This window comes from Monodon monoceros, unplaced genomic scaffold (genome assembly GCF_005190385.1).
Source record: "Monodon monoceros isolate NGI ecotype Baffin Bay Population unplaced genomic scaffold, NGI_Narwhal_1 Super_Scaffold_1, whole genome shotgun sequence".
Lineage (NCBI taxonomy): Eukaryota > Metazoa > Chordata > Mammalia > Artiodactyla > Monodontidae > Monodon > Monodon monoceros.
In genome coordinates this window covers 8,324,769-8,348,010 of record NW_021703765.1, presented here as the reverse complement: position 1 = coordinate 8,348,010, position 23,242 = coordinate 8,324,769, and the positions used below count along the sequence as shown (strand labels likewise).

General features: G+C 36.9%; 1 protein-coding gene across 2 annotated transcripts in view; it reads right to left on the bottom strand.

Annotated features, from left to right (window-relative positions):
• The window catches only part of TMX3 (thioredoxin related transmembrane protein 3), a 51,120-nt gene that overhangs the window by 15,435 nt on the left and 12,443 nt on the right, over positions 1 to 23,242 (bottom strand). The window contains exons 5-10 of one of the 2 annotated variants that reach the window (XM_029228987.1): positions 18,683 to 18,728; positions 17,040 to 17,120; positions 14,819 to 14,918; positions 14,050 to 14,127; positions 11,708 to 11,774; positions 1,193 to 1,291 (exon numbers count right to left, since the gene is read on the bottom strand). In XM_029228987.1, the coding sequence (XP_029084820.1) occupies positions 1,193 to 1,291; positions 11,708 to 11,774; positions 14,050 to 14,127; positions 14,819 to 14,918; positions 17,040 to 17,120; positions 18,683 to 18,728 (471 nt within the window). The remainder of the gene's footprint in view (positions 1 to 1,192; positions 1,292 to 11,707; positions 11,775 to 14,049; positions 14,128 to 14,818; positions 14,919 to 17,039; positions 17,121 to 18,682; positions 18,729 to 23,242) is intronic. The other variant, XM_029228994.1, reaches the window with a different exon arrangement.

The window sequence follows — 23,242 nt, the reverse complement described above, 5'->3', positions numbered from 1 at the left end:
TGGGGCACAGCCGAAGCTGACACCCAACCAGGGCAATTACACTGGGAACACAAAGAAACACTGCCATAGCCAACTTCTTTCCAAATCAATCTGGGAGAAGACACTGAAGAGCTTTGGCAAAGCTGCCTATTTTAATTGCCACCTCCTTCGATGCTGTACTGAGAGCAGAACTACCATATTCCTACATTCTCCCCCTTTTCCCTTCATGCGGGCCTGCATGAATCAGCAGGTAAACCCACAGTCTCTGACAGTATCCATGTCAAATTCCAACACTAACACACACCTCCCTCTGCAAGGAAAGCAAAGACAGAAGCATCACCAGACACAGAACATTAAAAGAAGGCTCAGGAACCAGAACAAATACCATCCTGTGAAAGTTACAAAGTAACAGAAAAATGTGTTGGAGCGCTTCTAATTTGTATTCTTAACCAGATCCAAGAGCAGGAAATCATGAAGAGGCAACTCTACACCTATTATTTCTGAGATTAAAAAATTGAGCCTTGAGTAACATTTTCCCATTCTTTTAATCTAAAACTATACGTTCATCCAACTATCATAAAGTTGTGAATGGAAGCAAATGTGGCAACAATAACCATGACTTATTTCTTATTTGTAATTCATTATAAATTTACAGAACACTTCCTCCTAAAATTTACATGGTTAGCTTCTTACAGTTTTTGTAGTTCACATCTATTTTAGACCAGTCCTTACAGCTGTTGTTCCTTACAGCTTTGTGTTTTGCATCTGTATTTATATTTGCTTTGCTTATCATTTTCAATTACGTAACTTCAAGAAACCATGCCAATCTGATGCCCATATTTTCTTCACAGGTAAAAGCAGGCTTTCAAAGGTTGTGCTAATTTGTATTCCAACTCCTATTACAAAATCAGCGTCCGGCGGACAGCTTTCTGGTTGGTTATTTTTTCTCATTTCCTTATTCTCCAGGCTCTGTTTTCCCTGTCACTATCACTTCTATTAGTAAACCCTTTCTAGCTAATCTTTATTCCACATGCAAAGGTATGTTCTTTGGTTAATATTAATCTATAATCTCATAAAGTTGAAGTGGCATTCAGGTCTGAAAGAAGGAATGATATTATGAAATAGAACTTAAAAAATTCATTTTCTACAGATTGAAGTAATCAGTAAGGAAAAGTTTTGTAGTGTGATGGAGAGTTGTATATATGCTTGTTACCGGTATCTCCAAGTTCATACAAGAGGAAGCCATCCATTGTAAGATAATTCTGAAACCTCTCCCTGTTGATCCAAGATGATAGATCACCATCTTCGTACTCTTAAAGAAACCAAACAAAGTTGATAAATTATAGTGTAAATATGATGTTAAAATGTTTATAATGTTTAATCTAGCAGCATGTATAAAATGCCTGACATAGGATCATAATCTTAAATTCATAAATTTCATTTTTAGAAAGCTATTTGAAGCAGTCAAATGTAAAAAAAGGATTAATGCACAAAACAATTCATCATTATAGCACCACTGAAAATAGCAAAGATAGATAAAAATAAAGGAAATACTGAAACATCCTAAACAGGAAATAATTTAAATCATTATGGTACATGTTGAGAAAGACCATTTATAGATTTTAAAAAATTATAGTAATTAAGTGGTAAAGCAGGTAACAAAACAATATTACAACATGACTGTAACTCTGTAAAACATAAAGTATGAAAAAAACTGATAGAATGATAAAATGAAGGCATATATATACTCCTATTAAATAGTTTTCCTGAGTTGATGGTTAGTCTTGGATGATGGCATTATGGGCAATTTTTATTACAATTTCTTTGTTCTTCTCTATTTTATGACATTTTGACCTCAGTTTACAACCCTCTTTCACATGTAAAACAAACTCACATGTAAAGTCACACATACTATTTCAGCCCTTTTCAACATCAAATACTTCCTCTGATAAGCAGACAGGAAACATTTACAATATCCAAGAGAATTATGTCCTGATTAGAAATATAATTCTGAAGTAATTCTGAAAAATTATTACAACTGCATGAAAAAGAAGTTGATGTAAAAGCCTACCAATATGGATGAAGACTGGATTTTACTGATTTCTTGAAAGATGTGCTTTTTCTGTCACTTGCATTGCTAAACAAAACATTTTCAAGTTATCAAACCTATAAAATAAGTAATATAATGCAAATCTGAAAGCATTTATGGATTTGGATTTATGAATTAGGAAAACAAACATAAAACTACAAGTTGATTATTGGGCCATAATCTCCACTCCAGGTCAAAAGCAAATTTTCTAAAGATCCTACAACTAACATCATACTTAATAATAAAAGACTGGGAGATCACCTTCCTCCCCAAGAATACACCAGAAATACATCTACACGTGGAACAACCCCTACAGAACACCTACTGAACGCTGGCAGAAGACCTCAGACCTCCCAAAAGGCAAGAAACCCCCCACGTACCTGGTTAGGGCAAAAGAAAAAAATAAACAGAGACAAAAGGATAGGGACGGGTCCTGCACCAGCGGGAGGGAGCTGTGAAGGAGGAAAAGTGTCCACACACAAGGAAGCCCCTCCGCGGGTGGAGACTGCGGGTGGCGGAGCCGCGGAGGAGAGCACAGCAACAGGGGTGCGGAGGGCAAAGCAGAGAGATTCCAGCGCAGAGGATCAGGGCCGACCGGCACTCACCAGCCGAGAGGCTTGTCTGCTCACCCGCCGGGGCGGGCGGGGCTGGGAGCTGAGGCTTGGGCTTCTGCTTGGCGGCGTGAACACAGCCTGCAGGGCGTTAGTGCGTGGCGGCTAGCCGGGAGGGAGTCCGGGGAAAAGTCTGGACCTGCCGAAGAGGCAAGAGACTTTTTTTTCCCTCTTTATTTCCTGGGGCGCGAGGAGAGGGGATTAAGAACGCTGCTTAAAGGAGCTCCAGAGACGGGCGCGAGCCGCGGCTAAAAGTGCGGTCCCCAAAGACGGGCATGAGACGCTAAGGCCGCTGCTGCCGCCACCAAGAAGCCTGTGTGCGAACACAGGTCACTATCCACACACCCCCTTCCGGGGAGCCTGTGCAGCCGGCCACTGCCAGGGTCCCGGGATCCAGGGACAACTTCCCCGGGAGCACGCACGGCGGGCCTCAGGCTGGCAACGCTGCCGCCGCAGGCAGGCCCGCCCCGCACTCCGTGACCCTCCCTACCGCCCCCCCCACCCCCGCCTGAGTGAGCCAGAGCCTCCGAATCAGCGGCTCCTTTAACCCCGTCCTGTCTGAGCAAAGAACAGACACCCTCCGGCGCCCTACACACACAGGTGGGGCCAAATCCAAAGCTGAGCCCCTGGGAGCTGTGAGAACAAAGAGAAAGGGAAATCTCTCCCAGCAGCCTCAGAAGCAGCAGATTAAAGCTCCACAATCAACTTGATATACCCTGCATCTGTGGAATACCTGAATAGACAACAAATCATCCCAAATTAAGGAGCCATGTGGATGAAAGGCTCTTGGTGCTGCAGCCAGGAGTCAGTGCTGTGCCTCTGAGTTGGGAGAGCCAACGTCAGGACACTAGTACACAAGAGGCCTCCCAGCTGCATATAATATCAAACGGCGAAAATCTCCCAGAGATCTCCATCTCAATGCCAAAACCCAGCTTCACGCAACGACCAGCAAGCTACAGTGCTGGACATCCTATGCCAAACAACTAGCAAGATAGGAACACAACCCCACCCATTAGCAGAGAGGCTGCCCAAAATCACAATAAGTCTACAGACACCCCAAAACACACCACCAGACGTGGACCTGCCCACCAGAAAGACAAGATCCAGCCTCATCCACCAGAACACAGGCACTAGTATCCTCCACCAGGAAGCCTACACAACCCACTGAACCAACCTTAGCCACTGGGGACAGACACTAAAAACAATAGGAACTACGAACCTTCAGCCTGCAAAAAGGAGACCCCAAACACAGTAAGATAAGCAAAATGAAAAGACAGAAAAACACACAGCAGATGAAGGAGCAAGATAAAAACCCACCAGACCAAAAAAATGAAGAGGAAATAAGCAGTGTACCTGAAAAAGAATTCAGAATAATGATAGTAAAGATGATCCAAAATCTTGGAAATAGAATAGACAAAATGCAAGAAACAGTTAACAAGGACCTAAAAGAACTAAAGAGCAAACAAACAATGATGAACAACACAATAAATGAAATGAAAATTACTCTAGATGGGATCAATAGCAGAATAACTGAGGCAGAACAACGGATAAGTGACCTGGAAGATAAAATAGTGGAAATAACTACTGCAGAGCAGAATAAAGAAAAAAGAATGAAAAGAACTGAGGACAGTCTCAGAGACCTCTGGGACAACATTAAACGCACCAACATTCGAATTATAGGGGTTCCAGAAGAAGAAGAGAAAAAGAAAGGGACTGAGAAAATATTTGAAGAGATTATAGTTGAAAACTTCCCTAATATGGGAAAGGAAATAGTTAATCAAGTCCGGAAAGCACAGAGAGTCCCATACAGGATAAATCCAAGGAGAAATACGCCAAGACACATATTAATCAAACTGTCAAAAATTAAATACAAAGAAAGCATATTAAAAGCAGCAAGGGAAAAACAACAAATAACACACAAGGGAATCCCCATAAGGTTAACAGCTGATCTTTCAGCAGAAACTCTGCAAGCCAGAAGAGACTGGCAGGACATATTAAAAGTGTTGAAGGAGAAAAACCTGCAACCAAGATTACTCTACCCAGCAAGGATCTCATTCAGATTTGATGGAGAAATTAAAACCTTTACAGACAAGCAAAAGCTGAGAGAGTTCAGCACCACCAAACCAGCTCTTCAACAACTGGTAAAGGAACTTCTCTAGGCAAGAAACACAAAAGAAGGAAAAGACCTACAATAACGAACCCAAAACAATTAAGAAAATGGGAATGGGAACATACATATCGATAATTACCTTAAATGTAAATGGACTAAATGCTCCCACCAGAAGACACAGATTGGCTGAATGGATACAAAAACAAGACGCATATATTTGCTGTCTACAAGAGACCCACTTCAGACCTAGAGACACATACAGACTGAAAGTAAGGGGATGGAAAAAGGTATTTCATGCAAATGGAAACCAAAAGAAAGCTGGAGCAGCAATTCTCATATCAGACAAAATAGACTTTAAAATAAAGACTATTAGAAGAGACAAAGAAGGACACTACATAATGATCAAGGGATCGATCCAAGAAGAAGATATAACAATTGTAAATATTTATGCACCCAACATAGGAGCACCTCAATACATAAGGCAAATACTAACAGCCATAAAAGGGGAAATTGACAGTAACACATTCATAGTAGGGGACTCTAACACCCCACTTTCACCAATGGACAGATCATCCAAAATGAAAATAAATAAGGAAACACAAGCTTTAAATGATACGTTAAACAAGATGGACTTCATTGATATTTATAGGACATTCCATCCAAAAACAACAGAATACACATTTTTCTCAAGTGCTCATGGAACATTCTCCAGGATAGATCATATCTTGGGTCACAAATCAAGCCTTGGTAAATTTAAGAAAATTGAAATTGTATCAAGTATCTTTTCCGACCACAACGCTATGAGACTAGATATCAATTACAGGAAAAGATCTGTAAAAAATACAAACACATGGAGGCTAAACAATACACTACTTAATAACGAAGTGATCACTGAAGAAATCAAAGAGGAAATTAAAAAATACCTAGAAACAAATGACAATGGAGACACGACGACTCAAAATCTATGGGATGCAGCAAAAGCAGTTCTAAGAGGGAAGTTTATAGCAATACAAGCCCACCTTAAGAAACAGGAAACATCTCGAATAAACAACCTAACCTTGCACCTAAAACAATTAGAGAAAGAAGAACAAAAAAACCCCAAAGTTAGCAGAAGGAAAGAAATCATAAAAATCAGATGAGAAATAAATGAAAAAGAAATGAAGGAAATGATAGCAAAGATCAATAAAACTAAAAGCTGGTTCTTTGAAAGGATAAACAAAATTGATAAACCATTAGCCAGACTCATCAAGAAAAAAAGGGAGAAGACTGAAATCAATAGAATTAGAAATGAAAAAGGAGAAGTAACAACTGACACTGCAGAAATACAAAAGATCATGAGAGATTACTACAAGCAACTCTATGCCAATAAAATGGACAACCTGGAAGAAATGGACAAATTCTTAGAAAGGCACAACCTGCCAAGACTGAATCAGGAAGAAATAGAAAATATGAACAGACCAATCACAAGCACTGAAATGGAAACTGTGATTAAAAATCTTCCAACAAGCAAAAGCCCAGGACCAGATGGCTTCACAGGCGAATTCTATCAAACATTTAGAGAAGAGCTATCACCTATGCTTCTCAAACTCTTCAAAAATATAGCAGAGGGAGAAACACTCCCCAACTCATTCTACGAGGCCACCATCACCCTGATACCAAAACCAGACAAGAATGTCACAAAGAAAGAAAACTACAGGCCAATATCACTGATGAACATAGATGCAAAAATCCTTAACAAAATAATAGCAAACAGAATCCAACAGCACATTAAACGGATCATACACCATGATCAAGTAGGGTTTATTCCAGGAATGCAAGGATTCTTCAATATACACAAATCAATCAACGTGATACACCATATTAACAAACTGAAGGAGAAAAACCATATGATCATCTCAATAGATGCAGAGAAAGCTTTTGACAAAATTCAACACCCATTTATGATAAAAACCCTGCAGAAAGTAGGCATAGAGGGAACTTTCCTCAACATAATAAAGGCCATATATGGCAAACCCACAGCCAACATCATCCTCAATGGTGAAAAACTGAAAGCATTTCCACTAAGATCAGGAACAAGACAAGGTTGCCCACTCTCACCACTCTTATTCAACATAGTTTTGGAAGTTTTAGCCACAGCAATCAGAGAAGAAAAGGAAATAAAACAAATCCAAATCAGAAAAGAAGAAGTAAAGCTGTCACTCTTTGCAGATGACATGATACTATACATAGAGAATCCTAAAGATGCTACCAGAAAACTACTAGAGCTAATCAATGAATTTGGTAAAGTAGCAGGATACAAAATTAATGCACAGAAATCTCTGGCATTCCTATACACTAAGGATGAAAAATCTGAAAGTGAAATCAAGAAAACACTCCCATTTACCACTGCAACAAAAAGAATAAAATACCTAGGAATAAACCTACCTAAGGAGACAAAAGACCTGTATGCAGAAAATTATAAGACACTGATGAAAGAAATTAAAGATGATACAAATAGATGGAGAGATATACCATGTTCTTGGATTGGAAGAATCAACACTGTGAAAATGACTCTACTACCCAAAGCAATCTACAGATTCAATGCAATCCCTATCAAACTACCACTGGTATTTTTCACAGAACTAGAACAAAAAATTTCACAATTTGTATGGAAACACAAAAGACCCCGAATAGCCAAAGCAATCTTGAGAATGAAAAACGGAGCTGGAGGAATCAGGCTTCCTGACTTCAGATTATACTACAAAGCTACAGTAATCAAAACAGTATGGTACTGGCACAAAAACAGAAATATAGATCAATGGAACAGGATAGAAAGCCCAGAGATAAACCCACGCACATATGGTCACCTTATCTTTGATAAAGGAGGCAGGAATGTACAGTGGAGAAAGGACAGCCTCTTCAATAAGTGGTGCTGGGAAAACTGGACAGGTACATGTAAAAGTATGAGATTAGATCACTCCCTAACACCATACACAAAAATAAGCTCAAAATGGATTAAAGACCTAAATGTAAGGCCAGACACTATCAAACTCTTAGAGGAAAACATAGGCAGGACACTCTATGACATAAATCACAGCAAGGTCCTTTTTGACCCACCTCCTAGAGAAATGGAAATAAAAACAAAAATAAACAAATGGGACCTAATGAAACTTAAAAGCTTTTGCGCAGCAAAGGAAACCATAAACAAAACCAAAAGACAACCCTCAGAATGGGAGAAAATATTTGCAAATGAAGCAACTGACAAAGGATTAATCTCCAAAATTTATAAGCAGCTCATGCAGCTTAATAACAAAAAAACAAACAACCCAATCCAAAAATGGGCAGAAGACCTAAATAGACATTTCTCCAAAGAAGATATACAGACTGCCAACAAACACATGAAAGAATGCTCAACATCACTAATCATTAGAGAAATGCAAATCAAAACTACAATGAGATATCATCTCACACCAGTCAGAGTGGCCATCATCAAAAAATCTAGAAACAATAAATGCTGGAGAGGGTGTGGAGAAAAGGGAACACTCTTACACTGTTGGTGGGAATGTAAATTGATACAGCCACTGTGGAGAACAGTATGGAGGTTCCTTAAAAAACTACAAATAGAACTACCATATGACCCAGCCATCCCACTACTGGGCATATACCCTGAGAAAACCATAATTCAAAAAGAGTCATGTACCGAAATGTTCATTGCACCTCTATTTACAATAGCCCGGAGATGGAAACAACCTAAGTGTCCATCATCGGATGAATGGATAAAGAAGATGTGGCACATATATACAATGGAATATTACTCAGGCATAAAAAGAAACGAAATTGAGCTATTTGTAATGAGGTGGATAGACCTAGAGTCTGTCATACAGAGTGAAGTAAGTCAGAAAGAGAGAGACAAATACCGTATGCTAACACATATATATAGAATTTAAGAAAAAAAATGTCATGAAAAACCTAGGGGTGAAACAGGAATAAAGACACAGACTTACTAGAGAATGGACTTGAGGCTATGGGGAGGGAGAAGGGTAAACTGTGACAAAGCGAGAGAGAGGCATGGACATATATACACTACCAAACGTAAGGTAGATAGCTAGTGGGAAGCAGCCGCATAGCACAGGGAGATCAGCTCGGTGCTTTGTGACCACCTGGAGGGGTGGGATAGGGAGGGTGGGAGGGAGGGAGACACAAGCGGGAAGAGATATGGGAACATATGTATATGTATAACTGATTCATTTTGTTGTGAAGCTGAAGCTAACATACCATTGTAAAGCAATTATACTCCAATAAAGATGTTAAAAGAAAAAAAAAAAAGAAAAAAAAATTTTCTAAAGATTATTCACAAAAGTGACAAATGTAAAACTCATTAGGAAATAAACTATCCTCCTAAGCCCCATCCCACTGTTCCTGAAATTATGAACAATGTAACAGTAGGATAAGCATTCAAAGTAACCTTTTATCTAAAGACTTCAGGCAGGTTCTAAGTACTGACTACTGAGTTAGAAAATGTTGGCCTTCAAAACAACTGTAGACACATTACCCCTCTCTTTCTTATGCATCAGAGGCCACATCTGAAACATGGATGGGGAAGGGCACTTCTTAGCCATTATTTAGACTTAAATGTATTCTTTAATAAAGAAAATCAGGCCTTTTTCCAAAAAAAGCGAAGTGGCTCTCTGAGTTAATAAACTCATAATGCAACTAGAACAAGAGACTTGAAGGCTGAATCTTGATTATACCATGTACTATTTTAACTTGGAAAAAAATAAAAACAATCTCTTTAATCCTGTTTGTTTATAAAACAGTAAGACTGCTGATCTCAAAAGACTGTTGTAATGATCAAATAAGACAATATATTGAATATACTTAGTGCTTATCATACAAGGAGTGTAGATAAAGAATAAGTGGATGGAATATGAATTTTCCTTAACACATTTTCACATATGGAAGTTCCTCTTAATTTCCTTTTTAAGCCCAATGTCTCATGCAGCCATTCAACAAATATCCAATGAACAAGCAAAGGAATGAACCTGCAATTTAACTACATATCTCTCTCCTTTATCTAACATTCTTAGTTACCCTCTCTGTAATCTCAGGATATTTATCTATCTGCCTTACTACCAGATTAAGGTGAGAATAAAATGAAAATATCGAGTTAAGCAAATAGATAGTAACTGCTGTACAAAACGTAACAGGTAAATGGTGGTTATTATACTACATTAAGAAATAAAACACAGTCCTCACATTTATCTAAAGATAGTGAAGATATAAGATTTTAGAACTGCTTTGTCTTCATGTTACTGTCAAAACAATGAAAATGCTCCTTTGACTAAAACAGGACAATCAAAATATTCCTTTTATTAGATATTCTTCTATTCATCTGAGTCATTTAAGCAACTCAAAGCTTACAGCTCTCAAACACTTCTAGTTTCTTCTCCGTCATAAAATAATGTGACTGAGCAGAACCCCTAAGGGGCAGTCCTGGGCGACCCTTCCCCCATACTCTCTGCTGATGCACTTTCCTGAGTTGTTTTGATGACCAGGAGCACTTATCCCCCAGGCCTACTGCAGCCTAAGGATTGATGATGTTAACTGACATGGCCCTTGCTATTACCTCACCATCAACCAATCAGAGGACCGTGCTGATCACACACCCTGTGACTCCCCTCCCTCACCTGGCCTTTGAGCACTAGCTGCCCTGGACTCCCTGCTTGGCGCCCTGCACTGAAGCTGCCCTTTCCTTCACCACAACCCGGCGTCAGCAGATTGGCTTTACTGCACACAGGAGAGTGGACCCAAGTTTGGTTCAGCAAAAATAACTCTCTAGAATGTTTCTGATATGAATAAAATGGTCCCTATCTGTGCTCTCCAACAAAAGCCACACAAGGCCACTGAGTATATGAAAAGTAGCTAGTAAGAATGAGAAACTGAATTTATTTCATTAACTGTATGTAATTTACAATGTTACTAACATCGCTAGTAGGTGAGATTTTGCATTCGCTTTTGCTTTTCAGTGGCTGTGTACTGTCTAACAGATGTCGAGTTTCAATGCTTCCTGAAATCCGAACTATCTCCGCATGCCCCCGTGAGTCTGCTGCACTGCCCTAAGCTACCGCAAAGCCCAGTTTGCAAACTCTGGTAGTAAGTATTTGATAATACCAAGGAATTACTGTTAATTTTGTTAAGTGTTACAATAGCATGTGGTTATCTTAAAAAAAGAAACTCCCAAAAGCCCACATTTTTAAAGACATGCATAATAAACGTGTAGTCAGGGACGCATAATGAAGCACATAGCGATGAAATGCCACTGGGATTCGCTACAATGCTTCAACAAAGAAAAAACATTGTTGAAGCAAACGTGGTAAGATCTTAGTAACTGTCTCACCTGGGTATGTATGTAGAGTCTTACTATTTTAGCATTCTCTTTACTATAATGTGTGTTTGATATAATAAAAATATTTAAAAAATAGACCAAGTATTTGCTTCAACAAAGAAATGCTGAATAGCAGGTGGGTGGTTACTTCTGTCAGGGAGGGAGAGAAAAGGCTACAGAAGAATACCCCAGGGCTTCACCACTATTGAAGATGGTTTATTTCTTTCACATCTTTGTGTGTCTCAAATGTTAGACCTTTTTAAAATTAACTTTGAATATTTTAAAGTAATGTATAGAAATTGCCTAGGGCTCATTTCTAAAAAAGGCAAATGATCTGACAAAAAGAGAAATTTACTGTAGCCAAACTCAGGATGAAAGAACACTGAGTGGAAAAACTAAAGTTGAAGGGTAAGAAAAACCTAGCAGTCATTCAACTAACGGGAAATGTAAGCAGTAGCTGCATTTACTAAATCTTTCATCAACACCTAAGCCCTATAATAGATACAACATTGTAATTATAAAGTGTTTACATGAGTTAAAACTTTGGAACTTACCATCATAAACAAAGTAAGTTTCATCTTTGAAAACAAGCACAGCGGGCATCTCTTTCAGGGTCACATACTACGAAAATCAGAAAAAAAATTTCAGTTGATAGCCATGAGTTCAAAAGCATTGAAAGTTACCGGGGGGGGGGGGGGGAACCACAATGATGACAACCACAAAAAAGTTACCAACAGTTAAAAAGAACACAGTCAATCCCTAGCTCATCCAAGGACTGGGCTTGATACCTCTTTATACACCCCCTGGCACAGTGCCCTGTTTGCCCTTGTGGAAACCACGAAATATTCTTAGAGTTGTTAACAGACTCAAAGATATCACAGGAAGTGAAGGCCAGGAGGCACTCTGAAACGGCGGAAGAGCAGGGGCTAAGGTAGCAATCAGCACAGGTAGGTTCTCCCCAGCACTCCCAGGCTGTGAAACGAGTCCATCACTTCACCCGGGGAGTCGGCTTCCCGTGAATCCAGGTCTCAGAGCACCCACCTCACTGGGGAGTTAGGAGAGTGAGATCTCCTAACACACGTTGAGAGGTGAGAGCAGGCTTAAACGATAAACTGCTTTATGAATGGGAACTTACAATGGCCATTAATAATAAGGAATCCATTCAGTCGGTACCTGCTTCTTATACCTGTTTTGTACTTATTTCAAAATAATAAAATTACAGTAGAGAAATCAGTATCAGAGCAGAAAAGATATAATTTAGGTAAGCCACACAGAATTACTACATGAGTGTGGTAATACTGAGCATAACAACAAATAAATCAGTAGATAACTAATAAAGTAAAAGTAATAATAAAATTAAAATAAGGACAGCTATCCTGGAAAGGTTAAAAAGGGAGGAAGGTATGTCACAGGTGATCTAGAATGATCTGGTTACATCACAGCACCATGAAAATAACTACTGTAAGGGCAGTGGTAAAGCTCTCAGGTGAGGCTCTACCATCCAGCATGCCTCTGTTCACCCTGGGAGTATTTCACAGCATTCAGCATCTCTCCCTTTCAAGGGCATCCCTGAGTGAGCCAGTCTCTGAAATCACACCAGTGAGTCACTTGTTCCCATTACTCCTCTGAAACTGTTTCTCTTAAAACCAACAACCTCTATGGGGACAAACACCATGGTTCTTTCCTCTCCTCACCTTGGTTGCTTCACAGCATCTTGCACAACTGGCCACTCCTTTCTTAAACACTTTTTATCTTGGCTTCCCATTCACCTTGTTTTCCTACTTTACTGGCAATCTCTTCTCATTGTCCTTTGCTGTTAGGACCTGGACCCTCTTATCTCCCCCCAGATTTGCATCCCATGTCTAAGAAGTTTATTTCATTTATGCAGCCATGACTTATCTCCAAACCCTTATCTGATGCTTGTACTTGGATGCCTAATACGTCAACTTAAAGTAAAATAAACCTTCAAAACACCATCTCTCCTCCCATACTCCAACTTGTTCCTTCCCCAGTATTCCCCAGCTCATAAATAACACCACCATCTAACCAGTTGTTCCGGCCAAAAACCTAAGAGTCATCCTTGATGCACCTCTTTTCCTCTAGAACAAGCTCAAAAAATTCTATCTCCAAATACAATTCTTTCACTTCTTCCTAATTCTCTTAATAACTTTCAAGCCTAAATCCTAGATTACTTCAAGAGTTCAACTGAGCTTCCTGATCTAGTCTCATCCTGATCCAATTGTGTCTGCACTTAGCACAGAGTAATGTCCTTAAAATGAACTTGAGACCAAATCCTCACACGCGTGGCCCTGACCTAGAAGGCCTCCACTGGCCTCTGCCTACCTCCCATGTCCTTTCTCACTGCAGTTCAGCCACACTGGCTACGGCTCTGTTACTCCACTATGCCAGGCAGGTTCTCATCTTGGCCATCTGTAATGTCTGTTCCTTGTTTCTGGTTTACTATGGCCACAGATCTGTGCGTGGCTCCTTCACATCCCGTTAAGTCCTGGTTCAGATGTATTTTCTCCTCAGACAGACATTTCTTGATCAATCAAACAAGAGTAGCCATTCCACCTCTAAATGTCCTTACTATCACACTGCTCCTTTATTATTTTTTAGAGCAGTTATGATATCCTGTTTATAGCTTTGTTTACCGAGGACCACTATCTCAGTCTGAGGACCCAAGGGAAGGCTCTTATCTACAGTACTAAAACTCAGTCCACTTCCCCCACCCATGAGAATGTAAACTCCATCCTATCAGGGTCCTGATGATTTTGCTTGCCATCAATAATCCAGGACTTAAAACTGTGCATGGCACACAATTAAAGGACAACAAACAGTTGTTGAATATATATAGTAATTAATACACTACTTAAAATCCAACTTTAAATATTACCTCAGGGACAACTTCTTCTGAGGCAGAAAAAAAGTATGTATATACAATTAATTCTGAAGCAGCATCGATGTATTTCTCCTGTGAAGATACAAACAGAAAAAAGGTGACTTTTAAATATTAATCAAGATCAAAATTCATTCCTCATTAAACATTCAGAGCAAGTAGTATCACTGCTAAGTAGTATCATCACAATTAGCTACCTTAAGTCTTTTCATGTGAAAAGATTAAATATAAGGAAATGAAATAAACTGCTTCTAAGGCAAAAGACCATTGTAACTAAGTGCTTTTATATGCCTTCAAATAAAGTTCATTAAATATACCAGCTCAATTCATATTTATTAATTTAATTTGATGATGATTATAGGAAGAGATGTGTGTGTCTGACATGCAAACACAAACATACATACATACAAAAATCTTAAGACAATGAGCTTTTGCTTTTAAAAAGTTTACACTCAAACTGCATGTTGCAGTTTCAAAGACTCAAAATGCTAAAAAGCAATACAAAAGCTAAATAACCAGGTCAACAGAAGAAATATACTAACACAGGCAACACCCACCCACTTTTTACTCAATTCTGTTTCATGAAGGCAAATACTATAGAGGGTATATGACGAAGTGTTTTTATTATAAAAATACTTAGATTCAACTAAAGTATTTCTAATAAGAGTGAAATAAGTCCTGAGTTTTTGGTGAAGCCCTCGTTATACAGAAAATTAAATTACAATATATCTGTGCTTGTGGATTAAAGAATAAAATCATTTGATACCTTCAGAGGTGACTCTCCACCTATATAAACAAAAAATACACGATGCCTCTTCTGCACATGTTCAAACATTTGCTGACTTGGAAGTGGCCGAATTAGAGCCCTGTTTGAAAATAAAACAAAACAAAAAAACTTGCACTTGAACTAAGGGTAGTACATAATTTACTCCTATTTATATGTCATCCTATCTAAAGTTACAAAGCTTTAATATTGTATGAATTGCATTTTAAGTATATCACTCAATCTACATAAATCTAATAAACTATGGCCCATGACCACTATTATACCCATATAATAAAGGTACAGTACCTACAGTTTAATCTACCAGTTTAAAAAATAAGCTTTAAATACATCCCTTTAGAGAGTATCATCTTAACCAATGTTTTGATAGGCAAGGATGGAACTATAATCCATTTAGAATCCTCAGCTAAAAACAAAACAATCCGCATGACAATTATTTTTTTTCTCCCTTTCGAAAGATCATTCACACAAACACACTGTGAAATACTATCCCAGGAGTTTATAATATTATGTTTAGAATATTTATGTCTTACTCTGACCATTTAAATGCTAGTTTCAAAACACACTATAAAGGTTAAAATCTAAAATGTTTCCTAAGTATGTTATTCTTCTCAGGAAAAATAAAATGGAAAATGGTAGTCATAATAGCATATAAGAATCTCATGAAGAGAAAACAAAACTACAAAAAGTTTTATTATACAGTCATTTTCAAAGCCAAATAGGCTGAGAAATGAATTATACCAAAGATTATTATAAAACATATCACTTATGAAATACTATTAAAAGCTAAGAGGCAGTCTTTTTTTAGTGTGATCTATATTATTAGATTTTTACTCCATCACATTTGCAAAATAGAACAAAATGTATTCTGCAAAGGCAAACATTTTCGAAACACACAATTTTTTAAATGCATTGCATCACTATATTCTAGCCTCTATTTTAATACTTTAGTAATTAACTAGTAAGTGATGCAACTCCAGAACTGACTCTTGAAATTTCCTTTGCAGTAGAGTCACTCCCAGTTACATCAGAAGGCCATCTTAAGCTTAAACTAAAACTCATTAAAAATTGCCAAAACATAAAGACTACTTTAAACTATAGGGGAATAAAATAATCCTACTGGCGACCCCCTCATGTAATATAAAGTTATCTCAAAATTTATTTACTCACAAAACAAATAAAGAAAATGAAATATGCAATCAACGAGAAAATACAGTGAAAATTATACTTTACTAAAGCTTTGCAAACTTTAATATACAAAGACCATTCCTAATTCTGTGCCTTTTCTCAAATAATTTAAGCTAGATAGTATCATGCCACCCAACAAATCCATTCCAATATGTTAATTTATCTTAAAATTATTTAAAGCTATCAATATAATATATCCTGTCAAACTCATAAGCAACCATACTTTCAAAGTCAAAGTAGGTTAACCTATTTTGATAAAAGCCCTCTTCCAGAAGTTACACATAATCACATTAAATAATTATATGCACCAACTTTCTTTATACACCAGCAAGATGTAGAGTAAAAAAAAAAAATCACCACATTCAAACCAGAAGGAAACACAGAAGAATTTCTGATTCCTTAGCAGTAAAACTTCAGAGATCTGTAACTCAAAAAGATCTCTGGGTTCTAATTATATTACCTTCTAAGCGAAATGTGCAATAATACCTCACAGTTGGCATAAAGCAGCATGTGAAAGATGAGGGAAAGTATTTTAGCTGCATCTAAAAAGCATTTTCTGGTATTAAAAGCTAGGGATTAAAGCCCAAGTTTATTTAGAATGTAATACTGTGGGGTTTCTCTTAAAACTGAAATTCGATAACAAGAAAAATAAATGAATGTAAACCAGGCAGTACAAAGGCAAAATTATAATAAAAAAAATTAAGATTCACAAAGTTGTTAGAAGTAATCAAGTTTTGAAAATGTATTAAAAATCCACTGGGGAAAATATTCTTCTATACACAAAGTGAATTTAAATGTGAGGCTAACAAGTACATAAGATCATGGACCCTTTTATTCCTCTCGAGGAGCTCTTTGCATATGCTACGCAACCCTAGCTTTCCTTTATAAATAAACAGACAAATTTTATTTAGGCTAAACACCTAAAAATATGTATGTTCAATATGGTCTACTCAAATACATTTAACTTGCAAATACTAATATTATATAGTAAAGGCCCTTCATAATACGAACTTACCCAGACACTCTGTGAGCAAACTCAATTATATCATCTTTAGTTCGTGGTCCTCTGTAATTATACGCCAGGTCCCCTTTTAATCTTAAAAAAAGAAAATAGGGTAAAAGTTTAGATTATTTCAACTGTTTTCACATTTAATGATAATCACTCTCTATTGTAACACAAATTACAGCATATAAAATAGTAAATGCAGTGGAGTTTTAGAAGTAGCATAATCATGTAAAAAACAGCCAATAACTGGCTTCAGGGAACCAACAACCAAAATGCAAAGAAAAAGGCTGTATTTTATTAAAATTACATGAAAATATTTTACTCTGTATTTGATAACTGCATTGTGTCTATGCCTTCTGATAAATGAAAAATATATACATTCACAGTCAAGAACTCATCAAAGCTTAATTCTCACTATCTTCTCTATTAAAAAGTATGTGAAAGGACAGGGAATTAAAAGTATTTTGGTAAAGGTAAAACCAATTTTAAGCAATACAACATCAGAGTAACATGACAGATGCTCCAAGATTAAAGAATAAAACAATGCATAAAAATACCTCTTCTAGAAAATTAGATAATTTTCCAAAAGCCTGCCAATGAATTGTGTCCAACTAACTGAAATTTAAAAAAAAAAATTGTGAAAGCACAGTAGAACATCTATAATTAAACAGAAAGGATAGAAAAGATAATTTACTGAACACAAGAAAGTCAAAGAGGCTTACAAACTTTTTTTTTTTTTAAAGGTTCTGCCCTGGAAGTATTCTGTGTGTGTGCATGTGTTTTTTTATTTTATTTTATATTATTTATTTTTTTGGCCACGCCGTGTGGCCTGTGGGATCTTAGTTCCCTGACCGGGGACTGAACCTGTGCCCTCAGCAGTGAAAGCAAAGAGTCCCAACCACTGGACTGCCAGGGAATTCCCTTAGCAAACATTTTTAAACAGTGGGGGAAGAAAGGGAGGCCAACACAAAATCCAAGAAATAAAAAAATTAAAATTAGTCAAATTTTAAAATCTGAGATTTTAAAATACTAAAATAACTTACTTTATAATAAAAATAAGTTTCAAAATAATTCCTCAACTGTCCACATTATTGAAATAAGGATGAGATCAGGAATAAACTCATGAGAAAATTCAATAACATTATGATTATAAAACACAAGTCCCTTAGAATTATCACAATATTTCTTCTACGATATATGCTCTGTCTTAGACATGATCAACATCTACAGATAAGAATTAACATCCATCAATTTGATTCTCTTTTCTTTCATCTCTAATGAAATAAGTCTATTTCAATCATAGAAAAGTAAAATTTGTTAGGAGACAGGATTCACAAATTAAACAGAATATACCCTTGAGCTCCTCAGGGGTAGAGCTTTCCTAATTTACAACTGTATACCTTGTCCTGCTCAGCACCTGTCACAGTAAACTCAAAACACATTTGGTGAATTAGCCATAAACCACACATTAACTTAAGTGCAAAGAAAAGCACGGATGAAGTCCGTCTCCCTGGATCACACACTGCACCTAGAAAGAACTGCAGAACCCAAATCTTCAGTCCTCCAAGGAAGCTACTAGAAATTAATGTAATAAAATGTAAGTAGAGTGAACTAATAAAAATACACATATAAACATACAACACTCAACTTACAGCTTAATTGTTGGATAACCTCGAACTCCAAACTCTGAAGCAATGCCTTGACAAGAAAAAGAATAAATAATTCTAAATTTTTTTTAAATGAGAAACTAGGTAATAAATGAGCCTTTTACTTAAAAAAATATATATTTATACAAACCCATATAGATATGCTGTTTTCAATTCTTATAAAAGAATATAAACACATACAAAAAAGAAAAAACATGACATTCTCATACAAAATAATTACTTAATAATCCAACTTATGACCTGCACAAAAATACTATAACAAAATAAAGAAAAATGCCAAAAGAGTAAATTTTTATCTCTAAAGTATTTACTTTAAAAGATATTCTTGTTTTAAAAAAATAATATATATATACACACATACATATATAAATAAAGTCTCACTCCTCATTTGAGTTCATTTCCAGGACAAATATTTCTTCAAAAAAGGCCCGTCTCTTCCTTTAGTGTTTTCTGAGTTTTAAAAGAAATGCTTTGTATTTTAATGTTAAAAACATAAATCATAGTTGCAAAATTAATTTAATATATGATCTAAAAGCAATTTTATCTACTTGTTTTAAAAGTTTCTGCTTCTGTAATAACCTAGAGTAATTCCAGTTATTTCAAAGATTATTCTGAAATCGCACGTTAATTAAAATGAGACACACACTACAGTGGCATCTTTTTAAGGGAAAGGAGAATAGTAATGAAAACAAGCAAACAACAGAGAATTTGGACTTTAAGAGGTATAATAATCAATATGGGAAATTAATACTATACTACTTTACAGATTCAAGGCAATTAGGACAGGAAAGAAGAAATAAAATATTCTCAGTAGACAAAATACAATATACTTATACTTATCCTAGTATATGCAAAGTATACTGTATTTACTCACATGATCTCTCCTTTTATTTCCAGAATATATTCTTATGATAGCTGGGTATAAGAAAACTACCTCTATATGTGAGTTCTGATTTACTCATCACTTTAGTAATCATTAATTTTGGTTTCTCATCACTCCCCATCAATACACAAGAATAAAGACAAAGTGAATTAGTGGCAAATAATATGGAAAATCTCTCCTCCTTTCCTTGTCAACTCTAGAGCTTCTCCCTTAAATGCATGGAGAGAGGTGACCAGAAGGTTCCAGACAGTGATCAACAATGGTTTTTATTAGAGGCAACACAAACAACAGAGGTAACAAAAATAGGAACTTGGTAATATATATATATATATATATGAAGATACAGGTTCTGCCTCTGAATAGTCATGTGAACTTAGACCAATTACATAATTTATTTGTGCCTATCTCTAATTTAGGACTTGCTCTGTCAAGTATATATATATACACACACAGACACATACATACACACACATATTTTATTGAAGTATAGTTGATTTACAATATTATATTAGTTTCAGGTGTACAGCATAGTGACAATATTTTTATAGATTATACTTCATCTACAGTTATTATGGCTGTATTTCCCTGTGCTGTACAATATATCCTTGGTGCTTATTTATTTTATATATACTAGTTGGTAGCTCTTAATTCCACATTCTTATCTTGCCCCTCCTTGCTTCCCTCTCCCTATGGGTATCCACTAGTTTGTTTTCTATTATCTGTGAGTCCGTTTCAGTACTGTTATACACATTCGTTTTATTTTTCAGATTCCACAAATAAGTGATAACATAAAGTATTTATCTTTCTCCGTCTGACTTATTTCACTAAGCATAATACTTTTTAGGTCCATCCATGTCCTTACAGATGGCAGAGTTTCATTCTTTTTATGGCTGAGTAATATTCCATTGTATACATATACCACATATTCTTAAGCCAATCGTCTGTTGGCCCTTGGGTTGTTTCCATGTCTTGGGTATTATAAATAGTGCTGCTGTGAACACTGCAGTGCATGTATTTTTTCAAACTAGAGTTTTCATTTTTTCCAGATATATACCCAGGAGTGGGATTGCTGGATCATATGGTAGCTCTACTTTTAGTTTTTTAAGGAACCTCCATACTGTTTTCCATAGTGGCTGCATCAATTTAATTCCCACCAACTGTATACAACTGTTTTCTCCACATCCTCACCAACATTTGTTATTTGTAGACTTTTTGATGATGGCCATTCTGAGAAGAGGTGATATCCCATTGTAGTTCTGATTTGCATTTCTCTAATAATTAGCGACGTTAAGCATCTTTTCATGTGCCTGTTAGCCATCTGTATGTCTCCTTTGGAGAAATGTCTATTTAGGTCTTCTGCCTATTTTTTAATCAGGTTTTTTTTTATATTGAGTTGTATAAGCTGTTTATATATTTTGGTATTAAACCCTTATTGGTTACATCATTTGCAAGTATTTTCAGGTCAAGCATATTCTAATTGAATAATGCTGTTATTGAGATTGCCCTCTTCCAAGAAAAAACACAGATTATGTGTGTAATGTATGTTCTTTTTTTTTTTTTGCGGTACGCGGGCCTCTCACTGTTGCAGCCTCTCCCGTTGCGGAGCACAGGCTCTGGACGCGCAGGCTCAGCGGCCATGGCTCACGGGCCTAGCCGCTCCACGGCATGCGGGATTCTTCCCGGACCGGGGCACGAACCCGTGTCCCCTGCATCAGCAGGCGGACTCTCAACCACTGCGCCACCAGGGAAGCCCAGTAATGTATGTTCTTAATGCTCCCCATCCCAAATTAAGAAGGCAGGTAAATATAAGCCATTATTACTTTCAACTAAACCTCATTAAAAACTGCCAAAAAATAAAGACTAATAAAATTGACTGGAGGGGGCAGTGCAGCCCAGTAGCAATTGCTTACATAATTTAGTGTAAAATTTATTTGTATACAAATCAGATTTAAAAAATGAAATATGCACTCAATGAGAAAATACAGTGGTGGTATTTTATAGCTGACGTTATGGTTCTCATGATAAGCTTCAGAGAGAAAATCCCAGCTCCACACGTAACCCCATCACTTAATTCCTTGACCTCAGTTTTCTTACCTATAAGATGGAGATGATACCACCCACCCTTTAGCCCTTTGGTTCTTTGAACATTACTTTCATCTCTGACAGAATTTCAACTGGCAATGACTGCTAAAACTTCAAAGGTAGGTTTTCCTAAATGTAAATGATTGTATAATTAAAGAGGCACACAGCAAGGCATGAGTTACAGGCACATAATGACCCAGGTTAGGGTTCCAACATCTCCATTTATTGTCCATGCAGCTCAGTGTAAGCTCCTTCACTTTGGATTCTGTTTCCGCTTCTGGGGATACCACTCATCTGGTAGGGCTATGTGTGGTATTTAAAATAAGGAAGTGTGGAAAAGAATCTAACAGAGAGTTCAGCACATACAGATGCTCAAATGCTGAGTCCATTTTCTTCTATTCTTGGTCCTGACTCACTGTTAAGTAATTACCTGTTGACACACTAATGTGCAAAAAATATTAATAAGAATTAGCTTGTGTATATATCTTATAATTGGCATTAATATGCCTTCAACTACCCCTCAAAACAATTTTGTGAGGTGGGGTGACAGATGCTAATGTTATCTTTCAGATAAGCCAATACTTCAGAAGACTTGTTAACTTGTTAGAAAGCAAGCATTGATTAGGCAGCAGGGCTGATGCTGAAACTCAAGTCTGAGTTTAAATCTTTTGTTCTTTATTTTTTCCTGTCAAAGAACAATGGTTTGTATAGAAACCTGAGATCAATTCCATTACAAACTGAAGAATCCATCTGCAACGTGAATAACTTCCCCTGAAATTTTGTAATTTTAAATGTTCAGAAAATAAGGTTAAGCATAAAGCTCCCTATTTCATTTGTTTTCTCCTTGAAATGATAACAACTTGATGGTTAAGATAGGCCTGATTTTGAACCATGGTGATCTTGGCTTCTGGGCCTAATTCTGTTGCTAACTTTGATGTCCGAAATTAGTAAAGTCAGTTCACTGCTAATTACCTTCTGTTACTTCATCTACACAATGAAAGGAGGGAAAAAGTGAGGAGTTGAACTCAACCTGAAATCCTTTTCAGCTCAAAAATACTATTTTTCTTAGTGTTTACTGAGTGTCACTATGTGTCTAAAATGGGAAAGGAATAAAATAATGCAGAGGTTCTCAACTGGGGGTGATTTTGCCTTCAATGTCTGGAGACATTTCTGGTTGCCACAACTTAGCGGGTGGGGAGAGAAGGGAGCTACTGGCATCTAGTTGGTAGAAGCCAAGAATGCTGCTAAATATCCTACAATGCATAGGAAAACTCTTCTCCCCCCCCAGAACAAAGAATTATCTGGCCCAAAATGTCAACAGTACCAAGTTTGAGCAACCCTGAAATATAGTCACTGACTAAAAGGGCTTATAATCTAGAAAGGTAAGACTGATCTGCAAATATATCTGAGATCTAAGAATCAGAATAAGAATGTTATTGGCCAGATGCCCTTGAAAGTTTATACATGAAAGGGGGGTAAAATATGATCTTTACTATAAAATGATGTCACATTTAGGTTGAGGAATAAATGGAATTTCAGTGGTTTCATAATAGAAATCAGTACATGACTACAGGTAACAT